Source organism: Lepidochelys kempii, chromosome 5, assembly GCF_965140285.1.
Source record: "Lepidochelys kempii isolate rLepKem1 chromosome 5, rLepKem1.hap1, whole genome shotgun sequence".
Lineage (NCBI taxonomy): Eukaryota > Metazoa > Chordata > Testudines > Cheloniidae > Lepidochelys > Lepidochelys kempii.
In genome coordinates, this window is record NC_136384.1 from 34770026 (window position 1) to 34790816 (window position 20791).

At 40.2% G+C, this 20791-nt stretch overlaps 1 protein-coding gene across 1 annotated transcript in view; it reads right to left on the bottom strand.

The window, feature by feature from the left end:
* Window positions 1-4052: 4052 nt before the first annotated feature.
* The window catches only part of LOC140911275 (chondroitin sulfate proteoglycan 4), a 63177-nt gene continuing 46438 nt past the window's right edge, over window positions 4053-20791 (bottom strand). The window contains exons 7-10 of the mRNA XM_073343933.2: window positions 16574-16705; window positions 12875-13047; window positions 7876-8059; window positions 4053-7069 (exon numbers count right to left, since the gene is read on the bottom strand). Coding sequence (XP_073200034.2) covers window positions 5016-7069; window positions 7876-8059; window positions 12875-13047; window positions 16574-16705 — 2543 coding nt within the window. The 3' untranslated portion in view covers window positions 4053-5015. The remainder of the gene's footprint in view (window positions 7070-7875; window positions 8060-12874; window positions 13048-16573; window positions 16706-20791) is intronic.

Here is a 20791-nt window from a genome sequence, read left to right on the forward strand (position 1 = left end):
CTGCCCGTTTCGCCCCTACACAGGACCAGCTCTAGGCACCAGCAAGGCAAGCATGTGCTTGGGGCAGCACAATTCCAGGGGGCAAATTTTTTGCTTGGGGCGGCAAAAACCTAGAGCCGGCACTGCCCCTACAATGCTTGTTTCGCCCTTATGACACTCGATTTGCATAAAGTTTGCTTGAAATCACTTCCTGGTTGCATTATAATGGCATGGAGCTGGAAGGGGTTACTTCTGATTGGCTTCGAGGCAACAGGGTAGCTTGTTGCAGGTAGGGTTGCCGCTGGTTTTTGATTGGTTCCTGGCCCCAGCCAATCAGAAAGCTTGAACAGTGATTGGTTGAGGCTCAGCATATGAGCCATTCTCCCTGGCTTTCTGAGCCTGTGTTGCCCGCATTCTGAGCAGCATATGTCAGTTTATATGTTTATTTGAATGTGGTTTACAAAATACAGTGTACAGTAAATACATTGATGTTGCAACATTAGTCATCTATAATTCATTTAGTACAAAAATCTGGGTTATTGTGGTGAAAACAGTGTATCAAGCCTGGGTTCAGGAACCAATCCTCCCTTCATACCATTGATTCCTATGAGAAAAGCGGTTTCGACTTACAATGCAATTCTGAGGAATGAATTGTGTCGTAAGTCCAAGGACTCCCTGTATTGAAAAATGAAAATTGCGACCTGAAAATCTGGAAAAAAAAATCAGATTGGGTCAATCGAAACCTTTCATTTCAATAATTCTGGAACCTTTCTTGTCAAATTTGACCTTTTCATTTATTTATCCCCCCCCTCCCCCCCCCACACACATTTTTACTGGAAATTAACTTCCCAACAAAAAAACATTTGTCTACAAATTCTTTGACCAGTTCTAGGGCTGGACACTTTCTACCCCTTGTGATTCCAGGGAGAATTGAAGGCACTCAGCACATCATATTTTTCCCAAATAAGCAGTTAGCCTCTAAGTTCTCCAAAGCAGGGACTGCAGACTACTTTGTGTTTATACAGTACCTAGCACAATAGGGCCCCAATTCTTATTTTGTCTCTAGACACTGTCATAATACAAATACAAAAATACAGCTCAACAATGCAGCTTCGCAGTTTCAAATGGCTGAATGGTAGTTGGATAGAGGTTTATTGTACTTGCATTTCACAAAATAGCCTTTTCACTGTGGTGCTAGAATTGCCTCCTATTGCTTAATGTAACACATAGCTTGTCAGCATGTTGTCAAGTCACTAGTGTAAGACATCCCTAGCATACTAAATGAAGTAACTTTTAGATATGTCTTCCAGGCTACTAAAGACAAAATGATTTACACTTTAAAAGATCAGACATGATAGATCAAAGGATGTGGGACATATTTTCTAAACAACAAAATACATCTAGAAAAAATGCATTAAGAGTCAAGATCAAGAATTCCAAATATCTTCTTCCCAGTTTATGGAGCAACTGGATGTGGAAAAACTTGTTGAAATAAATCAAATGCAGTACTTTGTGAACTTGTGCAAATTACTATATTTAGCTCGATACTACATTGTTCTGAATGGCTAGGTACATGGCAGAATAAATTCCCGTTTGTCTTGGTAGCATCAAGTTCCAACCACTTTTAGAAGCAGAATACCAGATATGATGCACCAGTGATCTGATTTTGTGTGGGAAAGCCTATTTTTATTCCAATGAAATATATATAATTAAAAACAAGAACACTAGGAAACTGGGAGACAAGATTTTATATGTAGCAGGGTAAAGTGATGTATTTCTGCTCTCTAAACTCAACTTTTTATAGCTTTTTAAAAAACAACACCACATATTGCAATGTATAAAACTGAATTCTTTGTTGTTCTTACAAATCCTTTCATCACAGTCTTATGTTGCAATTTTGAAATCTATTTGGTAATGAAAGGTGTGACGGGTTCAGTCTCCACTGTTATGGGTTCGGTCACAGAACCCATAATATGCTTTATGTTTTTTTTGCATGAAGCATATTCTAGTTACATCGTATTCACACTCATAAGCATATTTCCATAAAACATATGGAGTGCAACATCACACCCTCCTCCTGAATTTACTGCCATGACACTGTCCATGGCGGAGGCAGTACATCTAAAATTCCTCTTTTCTGGACAGGGCATCTGCTACCCAGTTCTCTTTTCTTCTCCTCCTGAGCATGCTGCTTCTCTCTTTCCTTCTCCTCCTGGGCAGCTTTCTGTGCTTCAATCTCTGTGTCTTTTAAGGCCAGTGCTTGCTGGTGTGCAGCCCCTTGTCTGGCTGCTTCTGCCTTCATGGCAGCCTTTTCCCGGGCAAATTGTGCATCAATTTCCATTTGTCTTCCCTTGAGACCATCACTTAATGAGCTGGGATACCACTGAGAACAACCCTCCTGCCAGAACAGGCGCCCCTCCACTCCTGTCTTGCTGAGTTAGACACTTCAGTCAGCTTCAGCACAGACCCAGAGGTTGGGCAACATCTCTCTGCAGTTCACTGAAACTGGGATGCACTCAGCTCAGGGTCTTCTTAATTAACACAGACTTTCCCAGCGCCCAGTGTTCAGCCTTTTTGGGCAATCTGCAACCTGTGCAGTTCTAGCTTCTTCTGAGCTTCACTCTTACTTAATTTGCTTACTTTTCTGTCCCTATTTCCCTTACCCAAAATAAGCAAACAGAAAATAACAAACCAGTAACCACTTTGTCTGTTGTTCAGTCACCACACTTAAAACTCACTTAAAATTACTACGAGTGTCTCAAAGCAATCAGCTGTGCACATATCCTGTTTGACTATGCCACTGTGATGGGTTCGGTCACAAAGACCTTTTGCATAAAGCATATTCCAATTACATTGTATTCACACTCATAAGCATATTTTCATAAAACATATGGAATGCAATGTCACAAAAGGATCCTTTAAAAAATCCCACTTTTTACAAAACAAAAATACACTTATAGGATGAAGTAAAAACAATACATCGGACATTGACTGTAAAATGTTAGTTTCTGAAATCACAATAGTCCACCGGTGACCAGTATTTAATTCTGTAATTCTTATTCAGGATACACTCATATTATCCTTATGGACTCAGTGGAAGTTGTGCCTGTACAAGGACTGCAGGGTTGGGCCCTAAGTCATCAAACACATTTTAATTTGGGAATACTTGACCTATGGATCAGATCATTAGCTGGTCTGAACTGACGTAGCTCCACTGACTTCACTAACTGAGGATTTGGCCCCGAGTGTTTATATACCCTTTCCAGTAGAAATGGACCCTCTGGAATCCCTGTACCATATGACATATCATAAAGCATCTTAATTACAGTTGTCCATGGCTGGGAGAGGAGAGGGATTAGGAAAGCTCCCTGTGCCTTTCCCATCCCCAGCACTCCTGTGCTTAAGCATCCATAATTTGGCCCTCAGGCCATAGTGGTAACCAAGGCCTTGGCAAGGCCCTCTGCACTGGGATGAATTTCACCTAAATGGAATAAATAAATGGGGGAATACAGCTTATGGCTAAACAGTTCATTATGCTGTGAAGGAAATGGCAATGAGAACATTTATACAACTACAGTCCTGGATGTTAAAGAATGGTAGTATTTGGATGTCAAATTACAATGACATTTTAGTATGAACTCTGTAAAGCATTGTGGTGAGTCCACACCAGGTACATGGATCATCACATAAAAGCTGGTTTAGAAGCTGGAAAATGGTCTTTCCAAATAAATTTTTTTAAATAGATCAGGCGATAAATAATGGGACCACTTAAGATCTCAGCAATCTTCTATTAAGGTCCAGTTCTGCTCTCTTTGAAGTCAATGGAAGTTTTGCCATTGTCTTCACTGAAGGCAGGACTGGACCTTAAAACTGGATTTTATATATATATATATATAAATAATAATTGTTTAGCAAGGACTTTCATACAAATAAAAATATTCCCTTTAAAGAGAAATTATTACACATTTTATCAACGGAGCTAAATTGGAGTAAGTAATTTTTTTCATAGTGTTTAAGGCACGAACGATCAAAGTTCCTTGTTAACAATAAGTTATGAAACTCTTCCATAGTATATTCATTTTCTCAACTTCACACAGATTTATTTTTCTCAGTAGTTTAGCAACAAATTCTATTTGTACAGCAAAGGACTAAATTCTGCTGTCACTTACATTGGCCTCACTGACTTCAAACACAGCAGAACTTGTGTTACGGAGGACAGAATTCAGCCCCTAGACAGCAGTACGACATTTGATATGTTTCTGCAGACAAAACCCAGAGCTTAAAGATAATGCTGTAGACAGGCTGGCTGATAGTTTTTTTGCCATGTGGATTAGAGGTTAGACATGCATTATGACATTCAGCAGACCTGTGAGGCTAGAGTTTAAAAATGAATGACAAAAAGAACAAACAAAAGCTCCAGAATCACATATGTATTATCACTGCTGTAGTATCCTTGTGGAGAAGAATCCTAGGCTTCCAGCCCAGGGACCTTGATGAATACTTGTCAAAATAATCACAGCTTTGTAGCTTTAGCACTGGTCTTTGAACAGCATTCAGGTTTAACTGATGTTCCTGAGATTAGCACCTTGGCAATTATTTATGAAAACAGTTGCATTTTCTTTAAAGTAAGCTGGTTTAGACAAGATACAAATTATTTGTATCAAATTTGGTTCTTTAAAAAGTCATATTGTATAAAAATATACAGTAAATGACACAATGTTTATGCTGCCTTATCCCTTTCAAGGGAAATAAAATATATTGCAAATACTGAGTTAATTTAAAATACAGAAGGACAGAGAAGGCACTGAAGTCAGTGGGTATTTTTTCTATGTAACAACTAAGGGTCTGATCGAAAGCCCACTGAAGTCAATAGGAATCAGCGCATTGCCTTCACTGAGGTTTGGATCATGCTCAAAGTGAAGAGAGCAGAATTTGACCCATAATAAATAAGCATAATAAAGAATGATCAAATGTCAACATTATATATATTTTCTTAAAAATCTACATTAATCTACATGACCCAAAATGGCCACACTCTACACCCAATACTGATTGTGTTTCAAAGCTGGGTTTGTTTTTCGACAGTGCTGGAGCATTTCAGGATCAAGGTTTAACCAGCTGTTTTGCAGAGAATTTTTTTCAGCTGAAGCAACCGGTGTGGGAAGGAGCTGTTTACATCTGACTGCCACGAATGGAGCGGCTGTGCAGTTTGCAGCCCCTTTTGGAAGAGGCGTCACTGTGACCATGGGTACGGTCAGACTCCGTTCTGGACTGAGACCTGGAGTGCTAGGAACTGTCTGTGTTTGATTTTTGATGAGAGATTTTGCCTTTTCTGTCTTATGACACATTAGAAAAAAACACACAGAAATAACAGCGACAATGAGTAAAAGAGCCACTGATGTAAGTGGGATAATGATGGACAAAGGGTTACTGTTTTCACGTGGCTTCACTTTGGGACTTTTGGCATTTGCTTTAACTGTGATCTCGGTTCTTGCAGATCTGTTCTCGACTGGTTCCCCATTAAGCAATGACTCTTCCTCATTTTGATTTCCCCAGCGATTTCGGTTTTGCCACCTGATCTGTACAGTCTTTCCCGGTGCCTCCGTATGTCCCTCATCCTGTTGGGAAACCGGTGGCTCATCCTTGGAAGTAGTATGAATTTTTAAAGTATCCGTGTAGGTTAAGAAAGGCACTTGACTTGTAAAACCCTGCACAAGTAAAGGATCATATGGCACTATGACATATTGAAAATAGCCTACAGCAGGCTGCACGTCATCAGCCCTGAGTATGAATGTGAACGAGTCATTTAACATATCAGTACCTGTCATATTAGCATCTATATCAACCAGCACAACACCTCTGTCAATGTCATTTTGTGTGAACAAATTAATTCCTACAAACGTAGCATCATTTATCGACCTTCTTCTTACAAGTCTTCCATGAGCTGGGGGAACTATCACTTCAAATTTGGGATTGCTATTTGTCAAATTAGCTAATTCTGTAGCATCCAGGTCCTTGATCCTTAATTTATAAACCATCCTGCTTGGAATTTTCAGGTCAGATGCAGCTTTCACCAAAGGCCCTGCTGTGATATTGAGTACCTGTCCTGTAAGATTACTTTCTGAGGTGAACAACATAAACTCCAATATATCCCGGGATGCACTGAGATTTGTCATAAGATAAGATAGTCTTCCTGAGTGTAAGTCTGCCTGCTCAAACTTAGTAACCTGCTCATTTCCAATCAGTAAATGGCCATATTTGAAAGGCACTGTTATTTCATAACTAATGTCAGTACTTTTTCCATTTGTTGTAGCTGATAGCTGTACATTAGTAATAGTGACAGAGGTCTGACCCTGTGGAAGTACCACGTCAGTAAGGTTGACTAGGGTGAGAGAGACTGGTGTGACTTCAAGGTTGAAAAGTTTGTATAATGGGCGATGTTTGCCATCAGTCACACTAAAGTAAAAAACCCCAGAGGATGAACTTCCATCTTGTACAAACCAAACTCTGCCACTATCAACATCAGCTTGTGTGAAATCTTGTATGGATGTACTGAGATTGTTCATCATTGATAAATAGCCATTGGTGGGATTGCTAATGACGGTGTATTTGATCTCCCCTGGACTGCTGTCTAAGTCTTCGACTTTCAAATTTTCTGGTCCTAACACAGACGTATCTCCTTGCAGAACTTTCAAACGCAGCCCTTTAGTCTTCAACTCTGGAACTTGGTCATTCACTGGAACAATGGTGATATTAAACATCTCTTCCAAAACATCGGTATCAGGCTTTGTTGCAGACTTACTCTTCAGGTTTAACCAAACAGCAAAAGTGAAATGATCAGCAAGTGATTCAGAGTTATCATGCATGTAAACGATTCCAAATTTGTTAAGTATGTACTGGGAGAAGTTAGGTTTTTCTTTGGTAATATTTCTTTCTCCAACCACAATTATGCCATGCTGAGGTAAAGATATCACTTGATACCAGACTTCATATATAGAACGTTGCATGTCGGGTAACTTAACCAATAGATTTGAAGCATCTAAATTTGTTTTGTTGATTAGGACTTTACCTCCTTCCTGGACAATAGCACCTTGCAGAAAGAAAAAGAGCCATTTAAAAACTATTACTTGGTCATAGCAACATTTCAGAAATAAGATGCACATGTGCAGTAGCAATACTAACGGAGCTCAGGGAAGACTGATGTGGAGTCAATGTTTCAAATGCTCTCCTGGTATATGGATATCCCACATGACCCTCTGTCCCAGCTGGAAATATATTACCATGTTTTTTTAAAATGTAGAGATTTAAAAGTCAGAGGATACATTCCTATATTGATGAATGGGTGTTGGATTAAAGATGTAGCAATACGTTACAGCTACAGAAGACACTCTATTATTATCCCTAGCAATTACTACCACATCATTATAGCAAAAAAGGAGAATTGCAACCACAACATTAAAGAGGAAAAAATAAATATATTGAATTTCTAAAGTGCTTTAATGTTTTAAGGTCTCTTTAAAAAAAAAAAAAAAGGTTTAGTGAACTTTAGTTTCCCAGGCTAGTCTTCTGGCCAGGCATCAGAAAGAGGCATATAAAAGAAATAATTCACAAAAACTTTTCTATTAATAATAAACTCAAAACCCTTTCTGTTTTTGCAAAACTTACATTTTGGACTTAAACTACATTTTGACCAGTGTCTCTTTAAATGTTTACTAAAACAATTGGAAATCATTTGCAAAATATTACCTACACTGCAATCTATGCTATAAATATTTTGAGGAAATCAATATAAATTGTTATTGAGGAAAAGTTTGCCCTGCATTTTTTCTAATTTGCTCATTGGATCCCACATGTGGTAATAAACATTAGGTGTCTCAAAGAGCACAGTAACCTCACCTGTATTTGCAAGCAAGTGACTACTCTGATCATGTCTGTTAATTTCATATGAAATGGCAACGTGAAACACCTGGAGATCCAGAGCTGCTGGTGGGGAGGAGACTGTAAATGTAAAAGAATCTTCTGCACTCCAGCCCACAGCCTCATTATGTGTGTGCTCATAGATGATCAAGCCTTCATCCACCTGTCCAAAATAGAGGGAGTCAGTCACTTGAATATACAGGTACAACTGGAGAATAATCGTAGGCACAACAGTCTGAAGCAGAACAAAGTGTCCATGACAATGCTTAATGATTGTATACATAATGTATGTGGGGAAATTACCTTGTAGTTCTACTGCCTTGAATATATAATCTGTGCGACCTTCAAGTCACTAGTGCCAGACTGGCAGAACTCCCCAAGCTCTTAAATTTGCTTCCCTTTGAGGGTGGTAGAAGTGACATAGAAATAAGTGAGTAGGCCCTCAAAAGGGTAAGACAGTACAAAATAGCTAATAAGGCACTGCTGGGAGCTGGAGGAGCTGGTTCAATGACTGTTAAGTCATGCTTTCTCTAGGGCAGCTCCTTCACCACCTATAGTCCATAAGGAGCTGACTGGAGTCCATGGCGGGCAGCTTGTATACTCAGCAGGGAATGGCACACAACAGCCAGAAAGGAACCTACCTCACACTCTATCCTGTTATTGCTGCCTTTGAGAAACAACAAACTTAAGAGTTAATAGAGTTCTGCCAGTCTGACGACAAGGAGTTAAGACTCAGGAGTGAGAGTCCAGTAGGATATCTTCAGAGAAATAAACATATCTACATACAACACTTTGCCCACCACTTTTCACATCAACACCTTTTTTGTACAACTGATACAAAGTATACATATATACACAAACACACACACACCACTTGTCCCACCACTGAAGTGTATCTGTCCCTGGGAATGCATATCTATTCCCAGCAGCACACAGCAAGACCACTAAGCATCAATCAGGGCAAGAAATGAAGAATATATTTTCAACTGAATTTCTGGTCTACAAAAAGCAATTACCTGCACTGGAATTTGGTCAGAATCTCAGGGTTAATACCCATAATCTTGTGAAAGTGCCCTGGTATCTTTAGTAAGCACAAGAGGTCAGGACTTTGTTTTCAAGTCTCATCCAACAGATTTATCCTCATGCTGAAACTGGTTCACTGACTCAGAGAGAAGAGTGTTACATACTGAATCCTTGGAGAACTCTCATTCAGCTAACTGACCTGGCTTAACCTGTGTTAGTTTGTGATTGCCAATGCGATCGCTGTTGTACCCATAAGTACTTCTTTACACAGCTTGCAGTCATCTCATGGACTTCTCTAGCACAGGTTTACATGACATATTTTTGAATGGACTGAATAATTCTATTTGATCATTTCTAGTGTTTCTAAAGCATGGAACTATGGAATCTAAGCTCCAGCTATGAATGGGACCAATCTGCTCCCACTGAAATCAATGGAAAAGTTTCCACTGACATTAGTAGGAGAACTGAGCCCTGTGGGCTGAACTTCCAAAACAACGTCCAAAGTAACATGATGTGTGTTGCCCCAAAAATATAGTTATTGCTAAACTTTGCCCTTTGTGACTGGTGTTTGCCAGAATCCCCAAAATGATGCAAAAAGGTCATATGTCCATGTAGATAGGGGGGCAGGATCACTCTCCTAAGCATAGCTCCAAGCTGGACAAAGCTGGACAAAGTAAATTTACTATTTTTACTATTTCTTTAAAATCTATCTAGGGTATTTTTACTGCATGCACATAGGAGTGTCTGGGCTAAGGAAAGGTCCATTTATGCAACTGTTTCAAATAGGATTAAAAATTAGGAGATAACTGAACGAGTTGTATTCAGTTTAATTAAATAAACATATTTGGATTTAGTCTGGGGAGGAAGCAAGCAGCTAGCTGACTGATAAAAAAGATTGTTGAGATATCATGAAAAGATTGCCAAGAAAACAATCAACTGTATTCAAAATTAATCTAACAGGCTTGGAAAATAAGATGCACAAAATAGTTTTTTATGCTGTCTGCAAAACAGCTGGCCTTGGACAAGTTTAGTGGAAAGTGGGTGATAATTATGGCTTTATTGAGGCAGTGAAACACAGACATAAGGAAGGAGATTAGCTAACTTCTTCTTTAGTCAAGATAAATGAGTTTCACTTGAGGTGAGAAGTATATATTTCTGAACACTGACTATAAGGCCAAAGAAACGGAAAAAACTAAATTAAACCAAAATGCTTTCCAGTTCAAACCTGATTCACAAGACTTTTATTAACAAACAGAACCTGAATTTCTTATTCTTCATGGACTTCACTATTTTTTATCTCAAATTCCTACTCAGTAGTTGCACAATTCTATGCTCCAAATATACATCATCAACCATATTTGCTACCTTTCATTTCTGTTTAGCTTGCTCCTGTATGGCTAAAACACACTGAGCTAAGCCAGGTGAGAATTTTTCCCAACATTAAAATTTTCCTTCTCTTTCCCCATTTCCTTCATAAAGTTAGAGGAGAATGGTTAAAACACCTGAGCCTTATCTACAATACAGCTACCACTAATGGAGCTGCACTTGTTGGAGACTATGGGTCCCAAAACTCCCAAAGACAGACAAGGCCTAAAATGGAGACAGACACACAACATTTGGCTGAGTACTTTTTTAATTTGTAAAAAGGCATAAGAATTTGTAAGATCTACGGTTATAGGAAGAAGCTGCATGACATTTTGAAGTATTATTTGATAAATAACACTTAAAGGCTGTATTATATCTAAAAGAGAACAGAGTAAAAGTTACATATACAACCTAAGCTATGGCATTTCCTGACGTGAGCACATAACTGTGTAAACCTAATGTTCATAAATGCATAGATTTTAATACCAGAAGGGACCATTACGGCCACCTGAGCTGACTTCCTGCGTAACACAAACCACAGAATTTCACAGAATAATTCCTGCCTCAAGCCCAATAACTGTGGTTGAACTACAGCATATGTTTTAGAGAAACATCCAGTCTTGATCTAAAGATTTCAAGTGATGGAGAATTCACCACATTCCTTGGTAAGTTGTTGGTAAGTACTGTTAAAAATTTGCTCCTTATGTTGGATCATATTAAAGAAGTTCTGTATTAAAATCACAAATGAGTTTGATTCCCCATAGTTTAAATTCCAGGGTATTACTAATTAAGAGGTCTCTTGGTTTTTGGTACTGTTTCTCTCCCTCTCTGTGTGAAACTTGCAAGCTGCTAATTGTGTTAGTACATTCTAAGACAGAGTCTGTTCTCAAAGCAATTCTTTGTAACAACAACTACTCACACAGAGAGAGACTCAAAGCAATACTCTGTAACAACAGAAACAGCACCCAGAGACTCCCCACCCTTTTGTTGTATTCATCTCGCTTTGTTAACAATTGTGATTAAAATAGAGATAAAGGATGTATGTGGATGGATGCTTGGTGTGGATAATAACTGAATGATCAGGGAGGTGCCAGCCTAAGAATCCAGTGTCCATCGGCTGAAGAAGGCGTCAAGTGGAAATAACCAGTGGACCCCTGGAGGGCAGACTGGAATCCACCCAACAGCCTCAAGGATGGGAGAAACAAAGAACAAGATAACATCTGGCAGCACGGAGCCGTCAGGAATGTGCCATCTGCTGACTGATTCAGCGACAGCATGATGAAGCAATTCCCATAGATTGGCATAGGAAGAAATTCCTATAAAAATGGACTTTAGAAAGTGAGAACTTTGAGGTCTGATTCTGCAAACCAACTTCCAGGAGCATCAGATGTGCATCTGACAAGGCTCTGCTCCCTCCTCATGTCCAGGCCACCTGGCCAATGGCTTGTAATGAGCAACTCTAAGGCTGGTAATTATGATAACAACCTTGCAGAACCTGTGTGTGTGTGTGTGTGTGTGTGTGTGAATGAATGTGTGAATAAATATGAAATTGAATGGAATGTTATAGCTATAACTAACTGCTTACTATGATTCTTTCTGTATTCACAATAAATGTGGCATTTTGCCTTTTCCCCTTTAATAAGACCCTGCTGGTTTTTATTTTATTGGTATAACACTTATTTCCAGTTTTATATTGGTCAAGCTTCAACTTCCAGCCACAGGACCTTGTTATGATCTTGTTTGCAGATTAAGTAGCTGTCAACTATCAGATATCTCTTTTCTACGTAAGTACTTCTAGATCATGACCAAGTTACTTCTTAACTTTCTGTTCTATAAGCTACATAGATTGAGCTCCTTAAGTCTCACTGTGAGGCATGTTCTCTGAGACTAATTTGTTTTGTGGAACACACAATTATATCCAGATGCTTTACACAAAGGCTCAGCAATTCTCTTTTAGTAGCAGCCACACCTATAAGGTTCTTCATGGAAGGTAAATGAAGTTCCCCCTTTTTAACCCTTCAAATTCAAGGTCCTGCATCATGGTTAACAGTCTTCTATCCAAGCATTTCCTTTGGAGGGATGCTCTTTAAGAGCCTAATCTAATGTTCACTGAAGTCAAAAGAAAGACTCCTACTGACTTCAAGGGGACTGGGTCCAGCCTAAGCGATCATGAAATTTGCTGTTAAACACCTCAAGGGACTTCTTGGATGACTTCTTCACCCAGGACCAACGACTTCGAACCTGTGCACTAGTGGGGAGTGAGAAATCAGGAAGGGAAACGGGATCAGCCAACTAGCACTGGACATTGGAAAAGTCCACCTTAGTTAAATAAATACCATTATAACCAAAACAAGAGAGTGCAAATTATTCAGACTTCACCAATTTCCAATAGGGAGAGCAGGCGCTTCTCATCTAGTGGTCACTGCAAATTGCCAGATATTGAATGACACAGCTAAATTGGGCAATGATTGTGATGGGACACATAACTGGCACAAAAACCAGTGTAAAAGGACTGGGCAGAGATTGAATAACTAGGATGCTCTTTACAATAACAGTCTGCCACTGGACCTTTTGTAATGTGAATGCTTACCATGGATTGGGTAAAAGTGGAAATATCCTGTGTGGTCTTGTCAGAGTCTATTCTGATCAGTCTTCCAAGTTTTGGGGCTCTGACAATAGTAAATGTGATAGTTCTGTTTCCTATGTTGGCCACATCGTTGGTTACAGCTTTCAGATCATGAGCTGAAATAAGTTTTCTAGACCCTAAATAATAATTAAAAATAATACAAGTTTACAACAATGTAAATATTTTGCCACAGGAAAACTTTCATATATACTGCACAGCCCATAATCTAAGTATATTATTATTTATATAGTACTTTATAAAATTAGTTGTTTGACTAGCTTCCTAATTGTCATCTCTCAATACTCAAAGAATAAGGATGTCCCCCAACAAATGCAGATCTTTGTCATGAGGCAAGTTCACATACAGTAGCTTTTATTTATACTGTAGTGACGTGGTGTGGCCTCCCTCCAAGCCAGAGGGGGAGGAACCACTCTCTCTGCCCAGGTGAGCGGAGTCAGGCTGGGCTTGGCCCTCCCACCAGAAGTTGAGGGGCGGGGCAGGAAGTACAAAAGATGGAGCCCCTAGCTCAGCTGGAACAGAGCCAGGGAAGGAGACAGACGTGTCCTTCTTGCTGCTGCCTGCTGACCCATCTGTGAAGGCAGGCAGCAACCTGGACCTGGAGAGGACCAAGTCCGGGGAGGAGCTGGTGGGACTGCCGGCGGCTGAGTACCTGATGAAACAGAGGAGCCTGAGACTACGGAGCCTGATCTGGAACTCTGGTAGGAAGTAGCCCAGGGAAACCAGACTTTAGTTTGGTGGTGTTGCAGCTTAACAGCTGGTCAGCGTGTTGAAGGAGCATCCACGCTGACTCAGTGGCAGGACACCTTGCCACCTTAAGGGCCCTTGGCTGGGATGCAGTGGAGCTGGGTGGGTCTGCATCTCCCTAGCCCTGCAACCCCACCTCTGGGGTGGCAGCCTCCCCACCATAAGCCACGAAGCCTGTGTTTGTCTGTTGCCTGCCAGAGCCAGGATGCTAGACTGTTGGCCAGCGCTCCCCTGCCTGAGGGCCAGCGCTCCCCTGACAACAATAAACAAAAATTCAGGGAAGCTGTGACCTGTCTGTGACTTTTGCTGCTGCGGCTCCATGGTTTCCCCCACCACAGTGGTGGCTGGGAGCTGTGGGGTTTCCCGTCCACCCACGGCAGCTGGGAGCTGCAGGGTGACCATATTTCCCAAAGAAAAAATGGGACACCCCAGCTGCTTGCCCAAGGCATTCTACTCCCCCGGCACAAGGCTGTCGCCTGTTGCTGGAACCCTGAGGAGGGGTCCCTCAGGACTCTGTCACCTGTTGCTGGAACCCTGCCAGGGCCCCACTGGCTGTCAGCTCCAGATTCCTGCAGCCCCTGGGATAAAGGAGAATGTCACAGAGATCTCTGGAAGTCATGGATTCCATGACCTCCGTGACATAAACATAGCCTTAGTCATAAAGCATGGGCAGAGTAGATTATGCCCAACTTCGAAGACCAGACATATGCTCTACAATGTGTCCAGGCTTCACCTGCCCATAAAGCAAAATTCCTGAGGTTGCTTCAACACTGAGGCTTCCTTCAACCCCATACAATGTAACCAGACAGTGACTATTATATATTTGTGGGTGGGAGGCTAGTGAAAAAGAAGAAAAAACAGTGCCATTACCATAGGCGCAACCCCTTCAGGATAGTCAAAGTGCCGCAGTTCAGAAAAGCTGAATGAAACAAGTTTAATGTACATCGCTACACAGACAATCTCAATGTTTAGGAGCAAGCTTTTTCATTTTTATAGCGCAAGTGGCAAAAAAGAGAGAGAGGGAGAATGGAAAAACCCTGAAGAGTTAAGGTTAACCAAAGTGTGAAAAAACTTAGCACAATTTCTCTCTCTCCATATATATATTTACTAAGTCAAAGTAAAATAACAGCTCAGCAAAGACTGTAGACCAAGCTGAGCAGTGGTGAAGGAAATATATTTTCCTTGCTGGAAAGCTGTCAGAAAGTCTAGAGGCTCTTCCTACAAAAATGTGTCAGGAATATTTTTCTTATAATTGTATTTGGCTTACAGTAGAAATTCCTGTAAACCCTGTGCCTGAGGCAACCTTACAAACCAAAAAACACCAGACAGGCATGGTACAGATTAATAAGGCTTGTAAGTAGATTTATTTTAATCACATTTATACTGACTGAATTACAAGACCATGCTGCAATAACCTGATTTTTTGTTTCCTTTAAGTGGTTTGTATTATGAGGCTTTACTTATGAGAATTCTGTTTGAAAAGGTAAACAAACTTAAATATTTCTCTCATGCTAGCTTAACACAACATATATAGATGAAGAGCTGCAGTGCAAACTTCCCCAACACTTTTAATGACAGGTTTCAGAGTAGCAGCCATGTTAGTCTGTATCCGCAAAAAGAAAGGGAGTACTTGTGGCACCTTAGAGACTAACAAATTTATCTGAGCATAAGCTTTCGTGAGCTACAGCTCACTTCATCGGAAGTGAGCTGTAGCTCATGAAAGCTTATGCTCAGATAAATCTGTTAGTCTCTAAGGTGCCACAAGTACTCCTTTTCTTTTTCCCCAACACTGAATCCCTCCCTGTGTTGATGGACAACATTCTCTGAAAGACAAAGGTAGTTCAGGCAACATACTATCCGTATGAAAGGTATAACACGCAGAAGTGCTGGTAAGAGACAAATCTTTATTTCTTAGGCCCCAATAACAAGATGTGAGCGAGTTACAAGAGTTAAACCTGGGACCTTTCCAGAAGTTAGTGTCTCGTGTTATGCTACTGTCTCATCCAGGAATCACTTCTGGGCAAAATTGTGCTATAGCAGAGCTTGAAACTTGTCTACTTGCCAATGATGAGTACAAAACATCTCTGAGTGTGGCTCCTAATCCATCAGCTCCCTCAGGACTTAGGCTTTCATTTAAAAAGTTAAGATGTTGGCTCTTATGGTTGCAATCATAAACTTTCATATGTGAACCAAAGCAATTCTGTCTTCCCCAGTCAACAAAAAGACAACTGTAGGTCTCTGCTGCTTTTCATAACATTCTCAAGGAGCAATTAAGAGAATCAGCCCACTGGTTAGTATCAATGTTGCGATTCAGAATCCTCAGGGCATTAAACTTTACTCTGTTCCTATAACTTATGACCAATTGAGACAGGCTCAATATTCCAACACGTACTTTATGCCACTAGCTTCTATGAACCTAAAGAAGAATTTTGGAATTAATTTAGTTTAATAATCTCCTGTGTTTAGAAGTAATAACACTACAGGTCATACTAATGTGCATATATATCAATACCCATATCAATAAGTTAAACACTTGACAAATGAATTCAACTGTGGTTTTAAAAATTACGAATTTGGATATGTGAGAAACAAACTGGGTGAGAGCAACAAGCTTTTGTGCTACACAGAGCTCTTTTTCAGGTCTCAGTGTAAGCTCAAAAGCTTGTCTCTCTCACCAACAGAAGTTGGTCCAATAAAAGATATTACTTTACCCACCATTTCTTTCTAATATCCTAGGACCAACATGACTACAACACTGCATACAACAAATTTAGATGTGTATCTATCTACAGCTGTTTTATAGCCAGGCAGATATCTATCATATAATTATACACATTATTTCCTATGCAATTATTTCAAATAAATTGAATCAAAATAATTTAATAGCCAAAGTCATACCTGGAAACACTCCCAGTCCTTTGTTAATTTCTAGGCTGATAACTAGTGTGCGAGCTGTGATACTAAAAATTTGCCGAGGTGCAAAGTTCAAACCATCTGTAACCTGAAAGTTGAAGCCTCCAGACATTGCTCCTAAAAAAAACAAAAATAATCACTTTCTTGTAAATTCAAATATTATTTTTAAAATCCTTTGTTATTTATTCAGAATATGGTGGAAATACACATTGGGACAAATTCTGTTTTCACTTACACCACAGTAAAACAAAAGTAATACCACTGAGGTCACTTCCAATTTGTACTTTTGCACCTGAACATCCAAGAGTTAAATTAAAGCATAATGCAGAGGCAATTAGAAACAATAAAAACTACTGAGTTCAATTTGCATTTTTAAGGCCAAATCCTCCACTGGGGTAAATTGTCAAAGTCCATTTGACTTCAATGGAGCTACGCCAATTTACATTAAAGGACTATCTGGAGCTTAACCTCTTTATTCTTCCCTTCTTTTTGTTTTAGCAGTGGCACCATCATTAAAGTAGCAATCTGGCCCAGATGCAGTTTTTGCAGGAAAACAACTACAATGGCATTACTTTGGAATACGTTTGTAGAGATAAATAGTCTCTGAGTTTAAGCTGTAGCAATTAAAAATATTCTGCAGCAATTAAAAATATTTCACTTCAAGATAGCTTCACTGAAGAGGACACGCAGTCGCAGGCTAAACTATTACACAGCCAGTGTGTGCTAGAAAGAAATACATTTCTTCTTAGAATCTCCGAGCCTGGATTTACTCTGGCTTGACTGTCAAGCAAAACATGTCCCAATGACTGCTCGTGGGCTGGAATATTGTAAAATTATACTGCCATGCACTACTAGTCCAAAGCTCACAGCACTGCCAGTAAACTGCTGAACAAGTGATGAGTAGGGGATGCTAAAATTATTTTTTAAGAAAAGGATCAATGAAAAATTTAAAATGTTAACTGTTGTCAATAGCTGTTAACATTTACAAGTATCTGCCTGTTGTACTTAATTTAGCTCCTTTATATTGCTATATGAATGTATTTCCTGTAAGCAGAAGAGATCATTGCACACTTTCATGTAACGATCAGCACTTTTTGACAAGTTATAAATTAACATATCAGAAGAATTAATGTTGGTTCTGAGACCACAGTTAATGACTTCCCCAAGGAGTACCCTCAAAACCAGCTAAACAGAATATAAGCTCTAGAAGCTCAAGCTGCATCATTTTTGTTTTTAAAGCTTTAACTTTTCCAATGTTTTTTCTTGATAAAAATGCACAGCCAGTTGCTGATTTAAAGGGCTGACAGGATGTGCCTCAGGTGAGGAGAAAAAGGCTTATTTAGGTTCACTTGCTTTCTGATTAATGTGTATCAAGTGCCTGATAGAAGTAAACAGAAGTTTACTATGGAAGCGGAAGTAGGCCATAAAGAGCTGACTGGATAGCCAGCTCCTATTCACTGACTAACATTATTATAGTATTGTGTTATTTCTATCATAACTGATTTTAAAGGGGCCATTGACTAGTTTGATCAGAATGAAGAAAAGGTGAAGTGAAAAGAAAGGAGGCCAGAGAGAAGAAGGTTGTAATTGTTGCAGTAAGAGATGATGAGGCCCTGGGAAAGGGTAGGGCTGGGAGACTAGAAAGGAACAACCTGATTTCAGTGATACTACAGAGGAAAAATGTGTCGATTTAGTGGCAGATTCTGTGGAGGGAAAGGAGGAAAGAAATGACACAGATTGCAAGCCTGGGTAGGCTGAATGGTGGAATGCTGATCATGACAGAGAAGAGGGGGCTAGGATGGATATGGAAAGAAGGAGAATTTCAGTTTTTACAATACTGAGTTTGAGCTGGTGACAGGACAACCAGGATGAGATGTGGAAGAGACAGATAATAATGCAACACTGAAGGGAGAGGGAAAAGGTGAGGATGAAGACGACCACTTATGACTCACAACATAAGAGTTATTAGTCAAAGTTGTGTGATACCAAAGTGAAAAAGCACAGAGCGCCGAGGGCAGGGCCCTGGAGGACATCAAGAGAGCCAGAGGGAGGATAAACCACTGAAAGAGTGGTCAGAGAGACTAACCAAGAGCCAGAAAAACAAAGTCACTGGTGCCTAGGGATGCAAGAACTTCCAGGAGGATGGAATGATCAACAGTTTAAAAAAATGGCATAATGGATGGAAGAGAGTAAGAAGGGGATCGTTGGCCAGGATAAGGTCGTTGGACACCTTTGGTAAGAGAGGTTCCAGGGAATGGAGGGAGCAGAAGACAGATTGCAGGGGCTGGTTAGTGGAGAGGAAGTCAAAGAAGCAGAGGTAGATGACTGGAGATGAGAAGTTGAGCGACACCTGGCAAGGCAAGCATGGCCAAAAAAGGGGCTCTGAAGACTGGGACAAGAATAGCATATCTCAAGGCAGAGGGAAGGAAACCAGATGAGGAAGATGAAAGTGGTGAGAGAGATATTGAAGGGAGGTCAAGTGTGGACAGGCTCCAGACTGTGATGTTAGAGTTTGAGAATAGAAGAAACACCTCCAAGTCATAGGCCAGGGTGAAGGAGAGAAGAATGCAGGTAGAAGGAGAACCAAAGTGGGAGAAAGCAGGAAAGGTGAAATATTTGCCAGATAGGTCTCCTTTTTCTCTTTGAGGTAATTGGTGTGATTCTAGGCTAAGAGGAAGACTCAAGAGGAGAGTTGTGCAGCATTACAGTTCAGACACAGACTAGGTTCCACACTTCTGATCACTGGAAAATAAACTGTTACAGACTGAGTTTCACAGCCTAAATGAGTGAAAATATCTTTATCTATGTTAATTTCCTATGGCTACAGATGTGCATTTGTCATTTCTCAGACCCAAGTGATGAAGGATTCAGTGCCTCAAACCTAGGACATCACCCTTCTACCTCAATTGCAAGGATTTAACAAAAGGTCAAAATCTTCCCAGAGTCGCTATCGTTAAAATTACTAACTCATTTTTGCTTCATCCCGGATAATCTCTAAGACATAGTTCTTTATTCTGTATTCTTCCTAGTACCCCCTCCTTTCTGCTGCTGAGGTAATAAGGGAATGGAAGAGCATGAGAAGAGAGGTGGTAATAGCTTTATTAAAGCCCACCCTACTTTTATGGGTGAATTGGCTATGGGACACGTTCATTCCTGTAGCTTTCTCACCACTGCCACCTGGGGATCTGTGACCGACCCCTGCTCCTTTCTCATTGCACATGCATTCTCTTTGCAGTAGCAGGAATGAGCAAGCAGAGAAAATCACCCCGTCTCTGGCTTTATCCAGTATCAGGAACAAGCTGTGTGGTGAAGTGGTTGTCCTCCACTGCCGCATGGGAAGTCTGATATCACCCATGGAAAGCATGGGGTAGAATATCATTGATCTGTTCTTCTCCAAGCTGCATTCCTGGAAATCTGCTTTTAAGATGGGGTTTGTGGTTAAGCAGCACACAAATTAGGAACTACGTATAGTGCCTTTCATCAGAGAAGAACCCACACAATTAACATACTGTGGTAACTAAGGCCCCAAAACTATGAGTTTTTTCTATTTAAGAATTGCCCAGGCATGAAGGACTGCTAGTAAAGTGAGAAGAGAGTGTTGAGAGAATAAAAAAGGCCTAACGGCTACATTTCTTCAATAGTTTGAGGAAACTCGGAGCTGTTGCAGCCTTTCACAGAAGTGTTCTGCAGTATAGCTAAAGAGACTTCACCTTTTTCCCTGTCTATGAATGAATTAAAAATCATATTACATTAACATCAAACTGTGATGCAGACAGACTAGTTGCCAGCTCATGCCAAGGCCCCAGGGTCTCAACTGCCAACAAATGCATAGCTGGAACCAGTCTGGCTCACCTGTGTGTTGGTACTGTTAAAACAGGTATGAGATTTATAAGAATGTGTTTAGACTTTATGTCCGTTGCTGCATGTACTAATCTCACGTATAATATCTGTATCCCATGTTATAAGGTAATATTTAAGTGTTTGCTCTGTAACTGTAGATCACCAGACGGGAGAGAAGCATTAATGAGTGTGAAATGACTAATTTCCAACAGGATGTGTTGTCTACTGCCCAACAAAGAAGGCCCATCAACATCAGATGAACTATTGTGGACATCAGGGGACAAAAGATTTTGTTGATTGCTACCACCCCCACCCAATGAAAAAGAGACATGCAAGTGAATTCTTCCCAACAGTTGAACTGGC